Source organism: Paralichthys olivaceus, chromosome 21 (assembly GCF_024713975.1).
Source record: "Paralichthys olivaceus isolate ysfri-2021 chromosome 21, ASM2471397v2, whole genome shotgun sequence".
Lineage (NCBI taxonomy): Eukaryota > Metazoa > Chordata > Actinopteri > Pleuronectiformes > Paralichthyidae > Paralichthys > Paralichthys olivaceus.
In genome coordinates this window covers 14,577,927-14,599,512 of record NC_091113.1, presented here as the reverse complement: position 1 = coordinate 14,599,512, position 21,586 = coordinate 14,577,927, and the positions used below count along the sequence as shown (strand labels likewise).

Sequence of the window (21,586 nt, the reverse complement as noted above, 5' to 3'; positions counted from 1 at the left end):
AAAAAGTATGATATGTTTTTTACATGTAATAACAACCATGGCATATATTCCCAGTGGTGTTAGTTTAAAAACAGGAAAAATGAGTAGGGAGGCAAGGATGGAGCACTGTGAGGTTTTTCTATAAAAACTAAACTGAAGTTGTTAAAAAGTCTCCAAACTCACCTGATGACCACGATGATGCCATCGAAGATATTGTAGGGGTTCTTGATGTAGCCAAAGGGCCCATAGACCAAAACCTTCAACAGCATCTCCAAAGCAAAGAGGCTGGTGAACACGATGTTGCTGATCTCCAACGCATTGGTCAACTCATCAGGCTGGAGACACAAGAGAGGAGAGGGTTAATGTTCTACTATAGCATCGTACACAGTGCTAGATATAATTATAATAAAAGCACAATTGTCCTGGATCAGGTCGCGAAGTGGCAGCCCACCCCCCAAAGAATATAAAACGGGTAAAATTATATTTATATAATTTCACACACATCAGCATTGGCAAAAAATAAATAAATGCGAGCAGCAGGTAAGAACTTAAATATGTTTTTCTAGAGAAAGCACACATTAAAACAAAAAAACTCTGCAAGGAATTATTTAAATGTGTCACATTTTATATTTTCACCCACACTTAAATAACTGTCACAACTGGCATCGAGGTAGCAATTACATTAAACAGGATCACACAAAAATATCCAGTGGTAAATACGTTCTTTTTGGCTTTGTTGCTTGTAAAATGTGCCACAATTTATTAGCTTTTGAAAGCTACAAGCCACCAACACTGTCTCTGAGGAAACATGTTGACAGGTGCTGTGACAATTCACAGATACCTTTCCAAGAGCACAGCTTAACCACCAGAGCGGGAGGACAAGGAGGCTGTAATCGACAGTATTTGAGGTGCGTGAATGTGTGTGAAGCATATGTGTTAAGCACTGGTCGGGTCGTGGATTTGGGTCTGGTACCGAGCTGGTACCGGTGCAGGAGTCTGATCTACACTAATGATAAAAACCTGGAAATAACCGGAGCGGAGGAGAAGCAAGATGTTCACATGACATTGGCAAACAACACCTGCAGTGTCACATGTGCACAAAGCAATATGCAAATGACTAAATTGAATTCAAGTCTGACAAATCTGTCTATTCATACACAGATACTTTCTGTCACACACAATGCTGCAGCTGAATATGGCTGGGACGTCTGCTCAGAGCTCATCAGAGAATTGGGCTGCCACTCACATCTACATCAAACAACTGGCTTGTGGGTGCATGGATGTATGTGTGTTAGAGCGAGAGAGAGAAAGCATCTGAGTGTGGGCGTATGCCAGGGGAAAAAAGCATGTGAGAGAAAAACAGGCAATGAGAACAAGCAGACAGACAAGAAAAAGAGCTCGATCCAAAAGATAAAAGGCGCAGCGCATCCAAATACGACACAGTATGTAAATCAGACGTCTACAGCGAGTATCCGTAATTATCGGCGAGGAGAGAAGAACCAGCAGGGATGGTGTTATGTGCCTGTGGACTGTGGAAAACCCCAGACATCATGAGGCCTTTCATCTCGATGCATTAAACAGTTCATACAGCTCAATCATGGTGTCACACACACACACACACACACACACACACACACACACACACACACACACACACACACACACCACGCTGATATGACAGTATCAAAGTATACTGATCTGTGTTTGCATGTTCTCTGTCCTAAATGTATAATTGAATGTGTGTGTGTGTGTGTGTGTGTGTGTGTGTGTGTGTGTGTGTGTGTGTGCGCGCACACGCATGTGTGTGTGTTTAAACAGAGATGGCATTCCAGCAGAAACATTATCCCCCGGCTGAACCGCGAGGTAAAGTAACGTAATGTAAACACAGTGTGTGTCATTAAGCCTGTCCTCGTGGGCTGCCTCTAATCACTATACACCATGACGGTTTAAGCAGTGATTACTCGACGCTAGCATGGAAACATAGAGACGTGAATACAAAGATTAACATGACGAGTTGAATAACGTGCTGCATTACCGCACCAGTTTGTTTAAGTCTTTTCAGCAACAGTGACAGAAGAGTCAGTTACGATGAAATGTTGTCACTGTTGCTGCCTTAGGTGGTCTCAGCATTGCAGCAATAAACATTTAAAGAGCTACAGAGGGCACTGCAGAGCGCATACTCTACCTATCCCCTGGGAAAACTGGGAAATGGTTCAAATGCCCTATCTTTTAAAATTCTCCAGTCCTACACCTTACAGGGGGGGGGGGGGGGTCATGTACCAGAGGAGTCTTCACTTGCTGCAAAATAACTGCTAAGAAACAAGAACTATTTTCAGCCGACAGAAACCAATAACCTTAAAGTGACACAGCTACAAAGCAACTACTTTTTGGAGTTTTGTAGTTGAGAGTTGATGTCACTGACTAAGTCCAAGTGTTACATTGTCAGAAGCAGCCACTGCTTCATTAAGAGAGTGTGACAGTTTTAACTGAGCTTGAGCAAGTCGGCACTTTAAAGTTTTTGCATCGTGTTAAGTCATTATTCCCATAAGATGTGAATGTAGCTTTAGGCCCTTAGGCAAGGAGTCCAGCAACACCAGAGCCCATTATTACACCATATCTCACGGGCCGAACGTCAAAACTGAATTGTACTCACTTTTTAGAATGACCTCTGTGAGCTATGCTGTAGTTAACTGCTACATATGATGTTTAAGCCACTAAAACTTCTTGGTTAAAGTTAAAATAAAAAGGTCATGATGGTTTAAAAAAAAATATTGTTTACTTTTGGTGGGAAACATAAAGTGAGAAGCAAACCAGGATCAACAATCTGCTGCAGCCAAAAGTCAGCAAAAAGATAATTTACTTTTAAATGTGAGTACTCATCCAAACAGCTAACGGAGCACATGTCAAAAAAAAAACACCTATTCAACATATTTAATCAACTGAAGAATGATTTTGTCCGTATATTTGTTGATAGGCAATGTAACTAGAGCTGTCCTCATTTTTAGGATGCAGCCGATGTCGGCCACTGAATCGAGAAACTTAAGAAAGCTTAAGTCCGTTGTTGGTTAGCATGTATTTATCTATATGAGCAAAATATCAAGTGCAATCAGCAAGCTATTACAAATTATATTTTGAAACTGATCCACAATTTTAAAAGTTACAGAATCAACTTTTAGGATCTTTTATCGGTAATTTTTAAAGTTTGCAATGATTAAAGTTCATTTTATTTATCTGAAATCGAATACAGGTATGCAAACCAGACAGTTTATCCACAACCTCAAAATATTATGCAGCACACTCAGCATAATACTTCCATCTTTGAGAGAGGACATTATTCACAAGACAACAAGAGGTCACTGGTCAGGAAAATGTAAATGTGAACAAACGATTAATGCTGGTGGTTTTATGTTTGGGACATACCTGAGGTGCTGAATAATGCAGTTTCTAAAGCTGCCAGCTTATCTGAATTTAAATTATATTATTATATATAAATATCAAAGCTAAACTGTCGACTGAGAAAACAACAGTTAATTGTAAGGAGAAAAATGTGGGACATAAGTTCAAGCATGATCATGTCGTACATCTGCTATGTTAAACAGGCACTGGAGGAATAAGGACAGAGGAAGACATCTTCCCCTCTTGTCTCAAAAAAGAATAATTTGCCCACAGCCTGCAGTGCAGCTCCTGTCAGTGAACCCTGAAAAACAAGCTTTTCCCTGTTTCATCTCACCTCTTTGTCGCTGTCTGTGTATACTGGATTCACAGACACAGACAAATCTGCTTGTTTGATCCTGACAGCTTTATTGTGTCCGTTTGGCTGCGGCAAATCCTTCATGTGTGTGCACACTCGCCGTGTCATTAAAACGAGCTCAAAGGGTAAACAAATGCAAGGGGCACTTGGATGTTTGTGTGTGTGTCGTCAGATGAATGCCCTCACATGCAGAAACACACACTCCACAAATAGACACAGAGCCGTATCCAAAGAGCCAAAGCTACACTAATACGTACGTAAGCTCACACACCCACAGACCACACACAGAAACTTATACATTGAGCTCTACTTCCACACTCATTACCATTTATGCACACATACAGTATGAACAAAGCTCTGCACCACCTCACACATATAACTATGAGTGGAGACACACACATAAAGCCGTATATTAATTGCAGTTGATTAGCGAGGACAAGAAGTACAGTTTTTATGAGGTGAGACTTGGACTGCAGACATCTGGCCTTAAGACTCAGGATCAGGTCATTATTTTTCCCCCACTGTTTCTGCTCTGCTATTGTTCCAGCTTGTATATTAGACATTCCTCAGACATCATGCAAGATTACTGCAAAAGAGTGAGACCATAAAAGCCTTTCTCCCACGCAGAAAAGCACACAAGACTCACAGAGGAAAAAGAATACACCCGCAACTGTGCACACACACGCACGCACGTATGCAAACAAAGGATCCACAGCCATTAGCTTATCAAACTGGAGACAGTTCTTAATTGACTGATGACCACTGAGGTGTACACACAACCTAGAGAGAGATGAATGTGCTCATAAGTGAGAAAGGCGTTCACCCTTTTCTAATTGCTTCCTTCAATGGTTGTGTCCTGGGTAATGAGGCTGAAGGAGCATTAGGAGGTACTGTGTGCGTTAGATGAGGAATAGTTTAATCTGGTTAGCGCTAATGTAATGTCACCTAATCTGATTTGATCTAATCTAAACGGGATGCTGCAGCCCCGCTCCGCTCCAGACTGTCAATGATGCAGCACCAGGTCTGGTATGCGTGTGTGTGTGTGTGTGTGTGTGTGTTAGTCTAATGAAGTGGCTGGCTTCATCATGCTGAAAGCATGAAATGGAGAATGACACACTCCCCATTATGGTTGGTTTTGATTTAATAATAATGAATAATAACCTTTATTATTATTATTGTTATTATTATTATATGAACTGTTGCTGCTATCATTAATAACCTCTTTACATCCATAATTATTACTGTTTTCATTTTAACAACTAGTCTGTCAGAGCTGAAACACGATGCTACACAACTGTTCCTGGTTTCTCTCCCTTCTCTCACCTCTCCAACCGGTCGAGGCAGATGGACGCCCACATTGATTCTGGTTCTGTTAGAAGTTTCTTCCAGCTAATGAGGGAGTTTTTTTCTCTCCATAGTCTCCAAAGTGCTGCTCATTATGGGACCTGTCGGGTTTCTCTATAATTCTTTAAAGGTCTTGACCCTTTAGATAATGTATATTATGATTCGGTGCTATAGAAATAAAATTGAATTTAGTATAGGTGATTTGTTGCAGGTGACTCGTCTGCATCAGCACCTTAAGATAGTTTTAGAAACGACTACTAGTGGTTAATGATAATTAAGATGGTGTGTATAACCTGGTGTGCCACATGACTCAATTCTTGGGCCTCCCTTGTAAACAAATTGACCTTCCTTATGTTTTTAACTGGCATACAATATTTTATCATGAGTAGTTAAGACACTGATAGTTGTATCTAATATTAAAAAAATACCACAACACAGTGTCATTTCAAAAACTTAATTGTGTATCTATCGTGTTTCACTGAGACAGTTCAACTTTTACTTAACTTTAAGAAAAATTATTTCCTTTTATGTGAACCCAAGTCAGAAATCAACAATACATATTAATTGTGATGATTTGCACTACAATATACTAAGCCCCTTCTGTCTTTAGTGATGTTTTAGCATTTTATACAGCACACATAACTACCAAAGGAGAAGGGGTCATCAGGTAACCCTGGATTTAAAAAAAATTCTAATGAGCTTAAACCATTGCGTGAAGGGAAAGCAAAAGGAATACAAATGGTAGACTCAGCTGGAGTTAGAAAAGTGGAACTTGCTAAAGTGGCAGCATGCTATTTGACATCTCACTGAACCAAGAAATAACTCAATCTAACATCTGATCACTTCATTCATTCTGCACTTTTGATTTCATGGCCTTCAGGACTGGAAAGGCCCTCCCTCTATTAACCAGGATTAAACGCTGTTGTTTTGCTTTCTACATCTCACCATTGTACAAATTAGAAAAACACTTTTCTTATGCCGGTCTTGGAGGGTGGCCAGAGTCTTGTGTTGCCAGCTCTGTATTCCTCAGGCAAGGCAGGATAAAAGCTGAATAAATATTGTCTCTGGTTAAAGCAAGAAGCAAAGCAAAACGGTATTTCCGCTGTCTCCCTTGGTTTGGCAAATGGTAGAAGCACATGTGTGTGTGAGTGTGTGTGTGGGTGTGTGTGTGTGTGTGTGTGTGTGTGTGTGTGTGTGTGTGTGTGTGTGCGCACGACACAGCATGAGAACACATTAAATGGTCTATAAACACATACTGTATAAACACACTAAACATGTACATCATTTCCTTGCAATAACCGAACCTAATCCTACCTCTATAAATGTCAGACTGCTTTTACTTTCAAGAGAGACAAAAACAGAGGCTGAAAAGTGGCTGAACCACAGGAAAATGTGCCATTCCCATAAACAACAGCATTCAATCAAACCATATCGACCTCACTGACAAGTCTGATCCAAAATCTTTATTCTACACTCCTTCTGGTCTCTGGCTATTGCACGTTTTCTGTAGTTGTGCCTTTATTCACACACTGTCACTCCTGTTGGGGGGAAGATTTCTGTTAACTAAAAAAAACAAAACGATTGACATTTGCTGCAGCAAGTCCATTTATGATCTGCAAATGTTTCCATTGTAATACATCAAACTAAGATGCTGAATGTGGTAATTATATGCTTAACACTGGCAATCTCATCTGAGCATACAGGCAGGTGGTGCATTTATTACAACCTAGGTAGCTTGGCTGACTCTTCATTTGAATTAAAGACAACAGGAAAGTGTTTCTCCTCTCTTTTTTTAGAGACTGCCACTGATATGTGATTACAGCTTAAGATATTCCTTGATGTATCATAGCTGATGGCTGTGCAAGTCCAGTCAACCATCACTGAATACCACTTGAATTCCAGTAGCTTCAAAATCAGCATGACGTTTTGTATCAAGGTTGGTTTACTGCATTGTCACAGTAAGTTCATGGTTCAATGTTTTTGTTGCAAGAAACAAAGGAAGTCAAAGTGTTGAGCTTCGCAAGTCAATGCTGCACATTACAGTATTACACATATCAGCACTTGGGGTGATTGTATTTCCGCCCATCACGTCATTTTTAAGATAAACCATAAAATATGCCCTTGTCAGAGAAAGGATCACAGACTCATAGGCTACACTGAGCAAACACTGATGTGTATCACTGTTGAACAGCACTCAGAAGTTTCGAGACCAGCTGCACTTTCTTTTCAAGTGAATACCTTTCAAGGTTAATAAGTCAAAAGTTGCCTGTGGGAAATGTGTAGAAGAACTGACCCTCAAGTGACTTCAGACCACTTTGTGCCCACATAACAGCCACACACTGAATCAACATTCATGTCAGTGCTGAAAAGCGTCCAGTATAGCAGCAACAACAATTTCCTAAACAGGAAGAATACATTTCACCCCACCTCTCCCTTGACACCTCTGTCTTTTCTATGCCTCTTAACTTCTCCTCGAGCTATTTTGGCATCAGCACCGTTCACCGAGGGAGTGGAAAGGCTGACAGGAGAACTTCAGAAAAAGGAAGTAAAAGAAGAGGAGCAGGCCGTCTCTGTTGCCATAAAGACAAGAGGGAAGTTTCTTATGTAAAGTTAGAGAGAGGTTGACCTTCCCAAGTAAATAGACTATGGACTGTGTCACATACTTGGCAGACAGACAACTATTCCATCAGCCCCACCATAGATGGAGATGCTCTTAAACTGCACAGAGAGACAAAGCAGACACGGTTTCCTCACTCGTCCAACTCCTCCACCCACTGTCCCCTCTGCCCCTTCACCTTCAAGTCTTAGACTCTGTCTCCAACACAATCTCTATTAATCCCTCCATCCCTGTGTTGCACATTTGCATTTGCTTCCCTCGCCGAGGAAGCAGACAGGGTGCTCTGTAAAGTGTCATGGGCAGTGAGGGTTCAGGTCCTGTAGCTGCAAACACTGATGGGTTGCAGGGTAACAACATGTCTGTGTTTGGAGAACACGTGTGTGGATATACAGTATCCGTCAGGGTCCAGTTTATATCTCAGATGCCAAGTGGAAACATGATTGTAGTTGTTATCATAGAGTTACTTTTCCAGTAGGTTTGGTTTTAATTAGTTATTTGGTGCTTCGAAATCTCATTAGTGGCCAAGTGCATCGACAGGACCTCCATACTATAGCTCCATCCCAGAGTCTGGATCCAAATGATGTTATTACAGAAATATGGCAGCTTTCATATCCAGCATGTTTTGGCTTCATCTCTGGATAGTTAGAGGACATGGAGACATGTTCATCTTTATATACAGTCTGTGATCAAAGTTACAAACTCACAAACAGTTGCTCTCCTCAGCTCCATGAAGAGCTCCTGCATCTTTTAGCTCATATAGTTTTATAGAACCTTTCGCAGATATAGTGGCTAGATATATATTTTGTGTGAATATATTTAGTGGTAACCAAAACAATAAACAGTGGAACTGAAACACAACTGCAAAAGAAAGCTAATCTTGCAGCATGTGTGCTGGACATGTAACAGGGCAACATTTAGCGAATGCATCAATGATATAATTTGTGTTCACGCTCAACATGTTCATTAGGCTTCACTCTAGAGGGCGCTGTTCTGCTGAGGGTGGCCAGTTTCTCACCTTAAATCTGAGTTTAACATGTTTGAACCAGCAGGATCTGCTTCACAACTGAGACTTGAGTGGACATTTTCAGTAAAGGATACATAACTACTAAAAAAAACAAGATAGAACATTGCACAAATATCATATTGTTGGCATCAGGCATGAGCACAATGCTTGTGTCCAACTTGGCAACAATTTAACACATCTTTTGGAGATGATGGGAAAAGTCTAACTGTTGCATATAGTGTTTCAAAATGTATTATACAGTTGAGTTGCTGCCAAACTTCACTCCGACTTTCCATTAATGCTAAGTCATCAGACACTCTGGTGAGAAATTGACCAAACTACATTTGTTCTTGCCTCCTGTTTCTGTGACTACATCCAAAGGTGACACAAATGCTAAGAAACAGCTGCAGAAACTGTGCGTGACAGTGTATCCCTTTCTGCGAAATACAGCCATTCACAATTATTCAGTGCATTGTATGTAATTATTGTGAGCAGCCACATTGGGTGGCCTTTAGAAATGAGGTTGTGCTTACAGTTTGAATCTCTTTGTAGGTGTGTTAGTCCATATCAACATGTGTCCCTCTCTATCATCTACTCCTCTGGGTTATTCTATTATTCTCTTTAGACACAGCAAGATCTCCACAAACACATTTGCAGCTGAATGATGCATAATAGTTCTGTTCTGTTCTGTGTGTGTGTGTGTGTGTGTGTGTGTGTGCGCGTGCTCTACCTCTATGTTTATCTTTCTTTAATGGACGCAGGATAGGGCACTGAAGAGAAGGTCAAGATTATCAATCGGCTGTCAGCTGAAGGGACAGTTTTACCCAAACACACACTCTGACTCAGATGTAGTGGATGATACATGGAAAGTTTTATCTCTATCTATCATGATAAGAGATGTACGGATTAAAGATTATGGCAACAGCAGTGAATTGGATGACTGATTTTACTAGCATGATGCCAAGGGAGGGATAAAGAACAAATGATCTGACCTATTCAAAGACATTACGTGCTTAATACAGACACTCTTGATGACAGGTGAGAGTCGAGCAGATGAATCATTTGATTTTGGACAGGGGGAGATATGTTCTCATCACAGTACATGGGTAAAGGGCACCAACATTAAGTGTATTAAGGACATAATGTACTGGACATGAGTCTCACTTAGCAGTGTTTGCACCTGTAATGTTCCTAAATCCTCTTTGTGCAGCTGATTCCCAGTAAAAGTCCTCCAGCACTGACCTGTCAGTAGATCTCAGCACATTCCCACTGGTGATTTAGTCCCCTTTGGTTTAGTTTAGAATTAGAATCAGTGAGTTAAATTTGATTTGTGCAGCCATGAGAAAAACTTGAAAGAGGTTTAGGCTGCTATAAAACACATAAACGTCTGGAAAGCTTTTATTCTGAGGCAGCTACAGGGAGTGTGTTCTTAATAAGTTAACTTTTAAGGCCTAACTTGCTGCATGAGTACTTTATAAAGGAGATGTGGGACTCCTTTGGTAGTCAGATTTGTTTTGGGAACAAAGAGTGATAAAAATAAGAAGGAGGTGTTGGATTTTACTAAATAGATATACAATAACATCACCATTATTCTACTTGTCTTGAAACCTAAAGCACAATATTTTGACAGTGTTCATTTGAATTATTATATGCAGACGAGACTTTTACATCCATCGTCGAACGAACGAGTGCTTGCTGAGGGCAAACCATCACTTTGAAGCACTCAGCGTCACTTTTGGTTAATCCCCTTTTGCTCCAAACCAAAACTCCTCATAGCTTTGGATCACATAGAAGCTTAATCAGAGCTGTTCAATGACACAAGCTGGAAAACCCACAGATATCACATCCAATTTAAAGTGGAAATGGTCAGTATTTGTGTCACGCTACTCCAGTCTTATCACCCATTCAAAGCGCTTAAAGGGACAAGTTGCAATCACTCATTCACGCAAACATTCATACAGCTCTACAATAGGCTGCCCTTTTTCTATCAAACGTTTTTCATTCTTACACTGTCGACAAAGCCGTCATAGGCAATTTGAGGTTCAGTATCTTGCCCAAGGACACTTCGGAATGCAGACTAGAGGAGTCGGGGATCAAACCATCGACCCTCTGGTTAGTCCACGACCCTGAGCCACATCCACCAAATGAGCCAACCACCCCATCAAACCTTTAGCTAACTTGCAGGGAAGGCTACGTTCCCTCAGTACTTAAGAGTTACAGTACACTGCTGTGCTGAAGGGCCAGTTGCATGAAAGTAATGCATCTAAAATGAATTAAGTATGTGCTCATTTAAAAAACCTGTTTTGGTGACTATATTAGCATATCAGGCTGACCCCACTGTTGGTTTGAGCATTACAAATGTGATGCAGTAAGTATGACAGTAATCCGTTTTCAAGCTGTGTAATGCTGACCACAGCAGGTGAAACTACAAAGCACTCTGTGGCAGTGGCAGCTGCACATGGTGTATATACACTGTGTGCAAAACATTCCAATAGAAAACTTTACTGGAGGACGTATGGAAATTGAAACCCAGCCTCTCATCCGTGTGGATAGAGTTCCGTGATGCACTATCACCAAGCCTCAGAGACATTCAGAGGCTTGGTGTTCAGTGGTGTTCCTCCTCTCTATTGGATGTCGATGGGCTTGCAATCAATCAAGCATCTCAGTTAGACTTTTTAGCAGCCTGTGTGGAGATTTGAGGGATCAATGTTACCCAAAACTAGTCGAAAACACTAGAGGGAGAAGACAGAAGGGAGATATGGGGAGGAGGAGGAAGGGTACAGGGAGAAAGAAAGTGAAAGAAAGAATGAAGTAAAAAGGGGGAGAAAGAAGAGAGGAAGGACAAGGGTAAGAGTGGGAGCATGAAGACAAGGAAAGGAAAAGGGGAAAAGGCACAGCAATACAAAGAAGGTGTTTGTGTGCACTGAGGATATTTGGCATCTGGATATGATTTTAGGCAACAGGTCACGGATCAAAAATAACCCTGGAAAATCGAGCCAGGTTTCAATCTCCTACTACACACCTACACACACACAAACACAAACACACAAATACAGCTGTCATTCACTTAACTTGCGTTATATAACTTTATACACAATCACATGTGCCCTAAATACAACACAATGCGCACCTCAAACAATAATCTTGCATTTGGCAGGTGGTTTTATGCGAACACACTGAACTGTGCCAACACGAACGTTTGGTATGTACACAAATCAAAGTGTAACGTACGAACACTGCGAGGAATTTACCACGCACATGCATTCGCTGCACAGCAATGATGATAGCAAAAGCTGTTTCCTGCAAATTAAGAACCTGCATCCCTACAGCGGCCCTGTCTCCTCGTATACACTTGTATACTACAATTAACCTTCGTTAACCTGGAAGTGTGACTGATACGATGTGATTCGTCGCGCTGCATTCTGCACCGGTACTGACCTGTGCAAGTGGCTTGGATCTGCCAGGACGTGACTGATTAAATATAGTTTCTGTGCTGTGTGCTCTTTGGCCACAGCAAACTCAATGATGACAAATCACTTCCATGCACCAAGGTTTTGATCTAAGTGGTAGAATAAGAGACTGCAGCTGTAGGCAGTGGCTATAGCAAAGTAAATTTACTGTGTAAGTACAATTTCACATGTATCTAGTTTACATGAGTAGATTTACTGTCAGGTACTTTTCTATTTTACTCCACAACATGTCTTACCAAATAGCTGTACTTTGTACAGCAGCATCACTGGTGAAGAAACACCTGAAATAGATTCCAAGGTGGTCGAGACTCAGCCATAGTGATGTATTAGACTGTGGCATTAGAGAATAGGCTCCACTCTGTACTTTTAGTGCTTTAAATGAATAAATAAGTTATAATTGGCTGTAGAGCTCTGTTTGGGAACCTCCCTGCCCTTTCACATGCAGCTGCAGAGGGCCTAAGTTAGGGAGAGCACACCTCCCTACCCTTCCCTGAGCCTTAACAGAAAGTGACGCAGGGAGAGCAGAAACTAAAACACCCCAACACAGAACACAGCATACATCAATGTCGACACATGACATTGATTAGGTCAGGATCAGTATGAAAAGGAGGTGCTGGGGTGGAGGAGGGTAGTGAAGTGGCTTGCAGTGGAAACAGGAAGAGTATAAGCAGCTTAAATAGGGATACAATATGAGCTCTGCCTGTTAAATGTGTAGGAGGGGATCAGCTGAGCCGTCAGCTGATGTGAGCTGGCACAGAGATATGCTGATGTCAACTGACATACTTGATTGAGGCCGAGCTTGACTTCATGCCTGAAGAAACGCTGTGCTCAATGTCTGGTATTTTCTAATGTCAGATTTTACTTTTTTAGTTCAAATTATGAGCTTTAAGTTATAATGTTTCCATGTATGTGTTTGACTGACTACAGTTGGAGTCAAATTAGCATGGCACAGGCCAATTTGGCTTTCCGTATAGAGCTTACATGTTGTTTGAGTGGGTGTTCTGCTCTCTGGGTACTGCAGCTTCCTTCCACAGTCCAAATACATGCAGATTGGGGTGAGTTTAATTGGAGACTATTTCACCAAAGGTGTAAATATAAGTGTGAAAGGTTGTTTGTCTTTGTCTCAACCTGTCCAGGGTGTACCTGGCCTCTTGCAGTATGTCAGCTGCCTCAAGGGATAAGCGCCATAGATCATGGATGGATGGGTACACCCTATTTACACCTTGTATGCTATCTGTACCTAAGCACATATTGTATCTGGCCTCTGCATTTACACTTGTATTAGCATGTGCAATGGGAGAAGCTGGCGAACAAAAATGTGTCAGACATCTTCCTATGATAGCAGGGAGTTCAGTGACTCCACCGATGGTTAGGACTAGTAATTGAGACTGCACAGGTTGCATTCACACACTGGTGAGATCTGATCACAATAAGGTTCAGATGACCTCCAGATGTGGTTCAGCTGATCTGATAGCGTTCCTATCCAGATGTGTTCTCCATGCATTGACACCTTGTGTTAATGTGGCTCTGCTGCTAATCCAGAGAGCCTATCCTGATATAGACTGCAGGTTAATATCAGGTGCATCTGGGGTCAAAGGGAAAAAATCCCTGGAGGAAAAAACAGCCGAGTGTGAATGGAAGAAATTGGGAAAATCTCTGTCAGATGTTGCAGGGCCTTCCTCACCCTTTGAATCACCCCTGCAACTCTCTCACTCTCTCTGTCTCCCCCTCTTTCCTCTCATACTCTCTCTTTCTCTCCCTGGCTGCAATTATGCTTGTGTAAACAAAAGAGACCAGAGAGAGACAAAAGGAATTCCAGTTGGGCCTGTGGGAGCAGTGAAGCTTACACAATCACAATTACACAGAATGACACACAAGTACACAGATGATCTACAACTAAAACTGGTACCTTCCAACAATTTCATATGCATCCTCTGAGTATCCATTATTAATCAGTGTATATTCTCATTATAAACTTTGTGTAATCATTTGTGTGTGCTACTATAGTGAAGCATCATCCAACAGTTGTGTTCAACCTCCCACACTTTTAATAATGAGACACACTAACCTGCTCATGGTACTCGATCCCCATACTCAGAGTATTGATCAGAATGGCGATCATAATCCCACGGCCGAAATACTTGCTGTCCACGATCTTCCTGAACGTGTCACACACCAGCCTCCAGAAGTGAACGACCTTCGCTGCCGTTTTGCCCAGCCTGCACTGCTTCTTTTTGGGCTGACGGCTGTCTCTCCTGTCCCTGAGGTGGAGGTCCTGGGTGAACTCGTATACGCCCTCGCTGTCCGAGTCGCCTGCTGTGTCGATGCCGCCCTCCGATTCGTGGGCCAGAGCCTTGGCGCAGTAGGGGCAGCTCTCGGGGTCCAATGTCAAAGCGGCCGTGTCCATGGTGCTGAGGTCACGAGCTGACAGCTGGCAGGAGAGCTGGGCTGCAGCAGAGCGACAGAGGTCAGATGCTGAAACTTGACAAAGAAGGGAGTCATTATTTTCAACATCTGCACAACCTGAAACAGACCTAGCCTGACTTTTGCAGATAAAGCTGGCTGCGAGCTTGGGCATGAGGGATTAATATTCAGTGAATGGAATTAGTACACTTTCTGTCTCTCGCGAAGGAAAAAACAACAACTCTGGACTGTGTTGTCGTTTGAAGCTTAATCAAGACAACTCAACTGCAGGAAATGGAACATTTCCAGTTGTGTGTCACTTGATTTACTCCAACTCTGAAATTGAAATTAAACACTAGCTCCGAGTTAATGAGATACTCTTCTATTTTCAAACCCCATTATGCTTTCCAGGTTTTTTTCTTAATGGAAGTTGCTCAGCAAAGCAAACCCTATCCAACACAGCCACCTCAAAAGGAATGGAGAGAATGGAGCTAATTAAACACGTTCAAGGTTTGTCTTCATTTTCGCTTGACTGTGTTTTTCAGGAGTTCATCCCTGTTTGTTTGTGGTGAGTTGTCTACCTGTGGGGTTTTGTGTGTCCACCAGAGTCGATGGCCGTCTCCCCAGGGGCATGGGTGGGATATTGAGGTTGAAGCTGATGTTTGTCAGAGTGCTGGCTGCAACACTTCCTCGTCTAGACTCTGCTAGGGCCCGGGCCTGTAGGGTGGGATAGTTTTTAGGACCTGGTGCAGCGAAGGGCACAGAGTTCCTTTTCATGGCCCTTGATGCAGGAGCAGGGGCCAAGGTGAAGGAGCTCGGAGTTGGTGCGGGCGATGGGGTGCAGCCAAGAGTTTCCACGTTGGATACACTGCGCACTGAAGCTGAATCGGCAGCACCTACAGCAGGGTTGGACGAAGTGGCTAGGTTTGAATCAGAGGTGGCTGCTGTCACAGTAGATGGGGACACCAAAGCAAGATGTCCGCTGCCAGTTGTTGCAACAAGAGCCCCTCCGTTGTTATTATGAGCTCCAGCTTCCACATCCCTACCCTCCATACAGTGGAGGCTCCCTCCTCCCCTCACACTGCCATTTCTCAGGTGGTAGTGGTGGTGGTGGTGGTGATGATGGTGCATCATGTGATGAATAGACACAGATCCCTGCCTGGAGGACTTTCTCCTCCTCCGCTGACTACGTTGAGGCTCCGTGGCTGGGGGCGAGGCGGCTATGTTGAGCCCAGCACGGCGAGCCAAGAGCCTGCAGACATGGGCCACTTGTTTGGCCCCTTTGCGGATGATGTGAACCAGGTACTTGAGGAGCTCATCATAGCAGGAGCCTGGCTCGGAGAGGGAGGCCAGAGTGCTGGCGTTGGACAGGAAGCGCACCCGCTGCTCCTTCATCAGCTGGCTCTCCCGCTGCTTGGTCTCGGAGAACTGAGTGGCAATGACCACCAGGCACAGATTGATCATGAAGAATGAGCCAATCTAAAGACAAGGAGGAGTAGATGACATTGTTATTCTCTCACAACAGATGCTCTCACACCCGTCTCCCCACCGACCCACTTGTTCAATCACTAGCACACAGCTGGTGGCACCATAAAGCCAAACTTACAATGATGAGCAGGATGAAGTAGATAAAGTTGTAGAAGGAGTGAGCATCCATCACAAAGTACATGATGTCCACCCAGCCCTCCAGAGTGATCACCTGAAGAGAAACACAGTGCAGAGAAAATAAGGGGTAATAATAAATTATCAGACAACACTAAAGAGAAATGAAGAAAACTGGACAGAATTAAAAAGACGGATTAAAAAACACCACAGTTCACAGTTCAGTGTTGCAAATGCCAAGACTCAGCAGAAGACTCATCCTCAACATTCCTCCTATGCGCTTCACTGGGAGAACTCATCTCCAATCTGGCTTTCATCCTCCAAAATTACCCCCTTCAGCTAGACAGCAATGACTGAACACTCCGACAAAAGGCTTTTCACATGATGTGGAGATAGCAAACAAATGGCGTGGAAAAATGAAACTGCGGTCGGGTGGTGTGGCTGTGGAAACTTGCTAATCCTGTAAGCCCTTTTCCTCTGATGCACCAGCCACTGGGGCGATTTGTCTCCATCTTGAAAAACAGGCTTGCGTCAACTAAACCATACTGTATGTGCTTCACTGTAGAGATTGTTCATTTCATCTGCTGTTTGGAAATCCTACTATTCTGGAGGCGTGATGAGCTGTCTTACCTGAAAGATGGCAATCCAGGCGTAGCAGATGTTGTCAAAGTTGATGGCTCCCTTGAAAGGGTTGCAGTTACCAGCAGAGCAGTTGGTGTAGTACTGGTTCCAGTTGACGCAAGAGGTGTTGTCGGTGCTGTTGTAGAAGTCCATGTCCAGGTTGCACTGCAGGCCTCCCTCATAGAGCTTAGGCACCGTGCTGCAGTCCCTCATGCCATTGTCCCGGCGCTGAGAGCAGATGAAGGGGTTCTCGTCGTCATTCTCAGTGTGGTAGTAGGTAGTAAGTAACTTCTCCGACTTCACAGCCAGAGGGCTTTGGGGAGAAGGAACAGGTCATAACTTTAAGACTACAAATATATGTAAGTTCATTTACTGTTTAATTAGACACACACACACACACACACACACATACACACAAGATGTGTCCAATGTTTGTGTGTCGGTGCTATGAAAAAAGAGAAATTTCAGTTGTCATGTGATGATGAGTGCTTATATTGTGGCAGAGGCAACAAACAAATCAGTGTATGGACACTGATGGGAATATAAATATGTTGGGGCAGGTCAGAGGAAGTCAGCTGAGAAGTTGTAGTTCATACGTGGCCCGAGGCAAACTTGTGTTTGCACAGTCAAAAGAATGTAGCCACATGCGTCCCAGACCAGCTTTAAATGTGGTTTGAGTGATCGGATCTCAGGACGCATTGAGGACGATTTTCCCTGCGTTCAGACCTGAACTTGGAGCTCAACACTTGCCATGGGATTGCTCAGGATGGATGTTGAAACCAGGTCTGAACAAGGTCTATGTCACTTTGGTTGAATAGCTGCCGCTGTGACACCAATTGGTGATTATTACACTTACACAACAGTAACATTTTAAAACTTAATTGTCCATTATTCTCGAGATTTACTTGACATGATCCTGAGGCGGCCTGACTTCTCTGTGACATGGTAAAACATATTGTTTGGTAATAGAGACATTGAACATATAAGAAAAGACTTGTGTCAGCTGAATATCAGCAATATAGATTTAGCTGTGGGCAGCTTCACTTGAAGTATGTGTGTATGTGTGTGTATGTGTGTGTATGTGTGTGTATATGTGTGTGTGTGTGTGTGTGTGTGTGTGTGTGTGTGTATGTGTGTGTGTGCGTGTGTGTGCGTGTGTGTGTGTAGAAATGTTACCTCCAGATGCTGACAAGTGAAAATTAACCAAAACTGCTTTTATGTTTATGTAAAGGACAAAAGACAGAGAGAGTGGTGGCCAACTAATGCTAATCTGTGAACACTGTAACACTATGTAACATCAGTAACAACCACGACAATCCTACTACTAAAACTACTGTTACCAAGACCAGACCGACTGATTAAGTGCAGCTGCCTCTGCTGCCAGAATGAAGCAATCAAGTCGAGATGCTTCTGATTTTTAATTTGTTCAAACACTGGGCAGAATTTTAAATGGTCTCAAGTTTGAAGCCCCAAACATTCAGCAGGTTTTAATTTCACGCAACGAGTCCAGCAGCTGACAGATTAACACTGTAATCTGCAGAGCTGTAATCGTGTTGACAAACCTGAGGCCAAATGGCCAGAGAGGCCTCCGTGTATGTTGTAAGAGTTGGATGGATGTGTAATGTGGACACAACTTCTGGGCATATCTGTTTAAATGTACTCATCCGGTGTGTGTGTGTGTGTGTGTGTGTGTGTGTGTGTGATGAGCATCACCTATTATAAAAAATTTAAAATAACTTTGGGGACAATATCCATTCAAACAAATAAATTTAAACTATGAGTAGTGTTTGTTTGGACTGTGGTTGCTAACTGGTTCTCTAACCTTTAATTAGCTACTTTCCCAAAGCAATATAACATGTAGCAGTAATATACTGCAGCAGATATTAAACCAGACATTCATCTGACAAAAAAAATCCACATTTATGAAGGTCTGAAAACTGATGATGACAGAAAATGGACTACCTCACCAACGCCAGTATGCATGAATTTAAATTACAGCTGTGAGATGTCATAAATCCTATACAGAGATATGAAGCCAAGATGAACATGATTAAGTCATGGGAGCCCATATTCCACATACCATGGGCTCTTTTTTCATTATACCAGGGCCTGTCTGTCTCCCATTCATCATTGTGATGAGACACTATAATCACCAACGTCATTGAGTCTGGTGCATGACCTAGTTTAGTGTGCAGGGTTAAGGTTGCTTCACAGTTTTACCTTGACCTCCAAGAAACCTGTTGGCAATGTCAGTTGTTCACCTGAGCTCTATTAGTAAAATAAGACAGATGAACAGATACATCTGTCACCTTGTGCGCCTTTGGAGTAAATAATTATTTGATCAATAGAAGTTATTGAAGGACAATACCCTCTCTTAATCGAAGCACACAAAGAAGCACTTTTTTCTTAGTGATATTGTCACTTCAGATCTGATCTCAGCAGCTACTTTGGTAAATGATAAAGATTATATTTATATAGCAGCTTTTCTAGTCTTGATGGCCACTCAAATTGCTTTTACAGTACAGTTTTGCCATTTACACACACATTCATACTAAAAATGGTACTTTGATATATATTACATTTTGTAAAGAATTACTTGCACTATTTTCTATTTCTATATATTTCAACTTTTTATTTTAATACTATTTTATTTTATAATATTTGCATGTTGGGAGATTGAAAAACAAAGTAAGAATTTCATAACATGCTGTAAACTGTGTTTATCTTACAAACATCTTGAATTGAATCTTAAATCTTGATACTTTGTATGTAAAAATCTACAGCTGACAACTAAATGTAGTGGAACATAAGATGGCATAACATTCAAGGTGGATGCTCATGTATGTGTACGTGTATCTACATATATATATATATGTGTGTGTGTCTGTTTATGTATTCTTGTTACTAACTTGAAACACAATGTCACATATAGACAATATATCAACACAGAGACTCTGGAACTCACAAGGAGAAGTTGACCTCCACAAAGCAGCGGTTTCTGAGCAGGCCGGCCCACAGCTGGACGCCCACAATGCCGAATATGAAGAAGACGAAGAAGCAGAGCAGCAGCACATTGCCCAGCATAGGCAGGGTGTCCAGGAGCAGGGTCACCAGGATACGCATACCTGAGAGACAAGGACAGGGTCAAACAGCTGGACAGCACACAGCAGTACGCCGACACACACACACAGACACACACAGATAAGAGCTTGTCAGGATTAGATGCATATTAATGTCAAACTTGAAAATCAAACCTCTTTTGCTGCAAGTGGCCGTGCAACAGGTGAGAAGTGGGTATTTCATTCAAAAGACTAATCGATACCAAGTACCAGTCTAAGCACCTCTCAATTCACAGCCATTCACACTGCCTAGTGCAGGGCTATTACAACACACTTACAGGGACAAGTGCACATTTCACTCTCATTCAATCAAATCATACACTTGTCAGTCGACACTTTTAATAATTATATGACAAAGAAATATTTGCAAAAAATGGTAATGTTAGCCCACCATCCATCGCAGTTTTCTGAAAGTAGCCTCTCAGTGTTAAATGTTTTGTATGAATTCAACAGCTTAATGAAGGCCATTGACTGTAACAGATGAAGAGCAGGGCTGTGGGTTACTAATAAACAATATGGGGTCTAGGTCTTGAGAAACAGCAGTGATTCAGAACATTGTATTTGTCACAATGAAATTCCATGTCAGTTGGAATGTTTGTACAGGATTCAAATAATAAATAAAGGAATTACACTTTTTTTGTCTCTCTTTGGCTTTTACTGTGCTGCTACAGTTCCACTGGTCTTCAACTGGGAAAATCACACTAATCCTGTCATAAACTACATCATTTTTATTGAAATAGTTATAATAATAACTAAAGCAAAAACATACACACATGAAAAATAACCAATAGAAATAGTGCTAAGATGTCCGAGGCTGCTGCTTCTCAACTGGAAGAGAGAGAGCGCTCCTCCTCTCCGGCTTCACCCTCCACATAATCACTTATCAAGTACATGAGAGGGAGCGAATGACAGAGGAAAAAGAGGAGAAAACCACAGGGGAGAGAGTGACAATGGCACATTACTGGTAAATGTAGTCTGAAGGTGTTAGCCTTAATCAGAGGTGGGCTACAGAGGTCTGGAAAACTCACTTCTGTTCAACTTAGCAAAGCCCAGATAAAAAAATATTGAAAAAATCTAACTTGTTTCAGCCCAACCTCACGTCTTATCTATGCTGCTATTACATACATACAGATAAGTACGGCCATATCCATGATTCACTGCTGTGCTGCTCTTTTTTGTCTGTTTCGTATCCCTGTGCTCTGGGAATATCTGCACAAATACAGATGAAATGAAATCAGGCTCTGTACATTTCCGTATCTACCGTTGAGCGTAAATGACCTGACTCACTGACATCATCTGACATCACTTAAGGCCATTTATCACACATTGCGCAGCTTCCTATGGAGCCACAAAATATTCCTATTGAACTGTTTTCAGTTACAGTGGAAGAATCGTGACACATGAATTTCATGGAGCAGGACCCACCACAGGGTCACATGCTTACATAACAATATTGAAAGTGGTATACCTCTCAGATTATGCCACTAGTAAAACACAAGGAGCAAACATTAAATCCCAGCTCCACTGCATTGAGTGCTTTTGAGCAAGGTACTGAAAAGCACAAGAGACTCCAGTAGTGCATACAGTGGTGGCCTGTTGTTAAATTAATTTGCTACCCGAGCTGACTGTGTGTAAGTGTATAAATATTAAGCAGACCATTGCAGAAAAAAAGAGTAT

At 42.1% G+C, this 21,586-nt stretch overlaps 1 protein-coding gene across 21 annotated transcripts in view; it reads right to left on the bottom strand.

The window, feature by feature from the left end:
* The window catches only part of cacna1g (calcium channel, voltage-dependent, T type, alpha 1G subunit), a 219,732-nt gene that overhangs the window by 78,837 nt on the left and 119,309 nt on the right, over window positions 1–21,586 (bottom strand). For 16 of the 21 annotated variants that reach the window (XM_069517470.1, XM_069517453.1, XM_069517455.1 and 13 more), the window contains exons 6-11: window positions 19,756–19,915; window positions 16,800–17,103; window positions 16,174–16,266; window positions 15,149–16,046; window positions 14,233–14,645; window positions 163–314 (exon numbers count right to left, since the gene is read on the bottom strand). In XM_069517470.1, the coding sequence (XP_069373571.1) occupies window positions 163–314; window positions 14,233–14,645; window positions 15,149–16,046; window positions 16,174–16,266; window positions 16,800–17,103; window positions 19,756–19,915 (2,020 nt within the window). The remainder of the gene's footprint in view (window positions 1–162; window positions 315–14,232; window positions 14,646–15,148; window positions 16,047–16,173; window positions 16,267–16,799; window positions 17,104–19,755; window positions 19,916–21,586) is intronic. The other 5 variants (XM_069517457.1, XM_069517464.1, XM_069517471.1 and 2 more) reach the window with 2 other exon arrangements.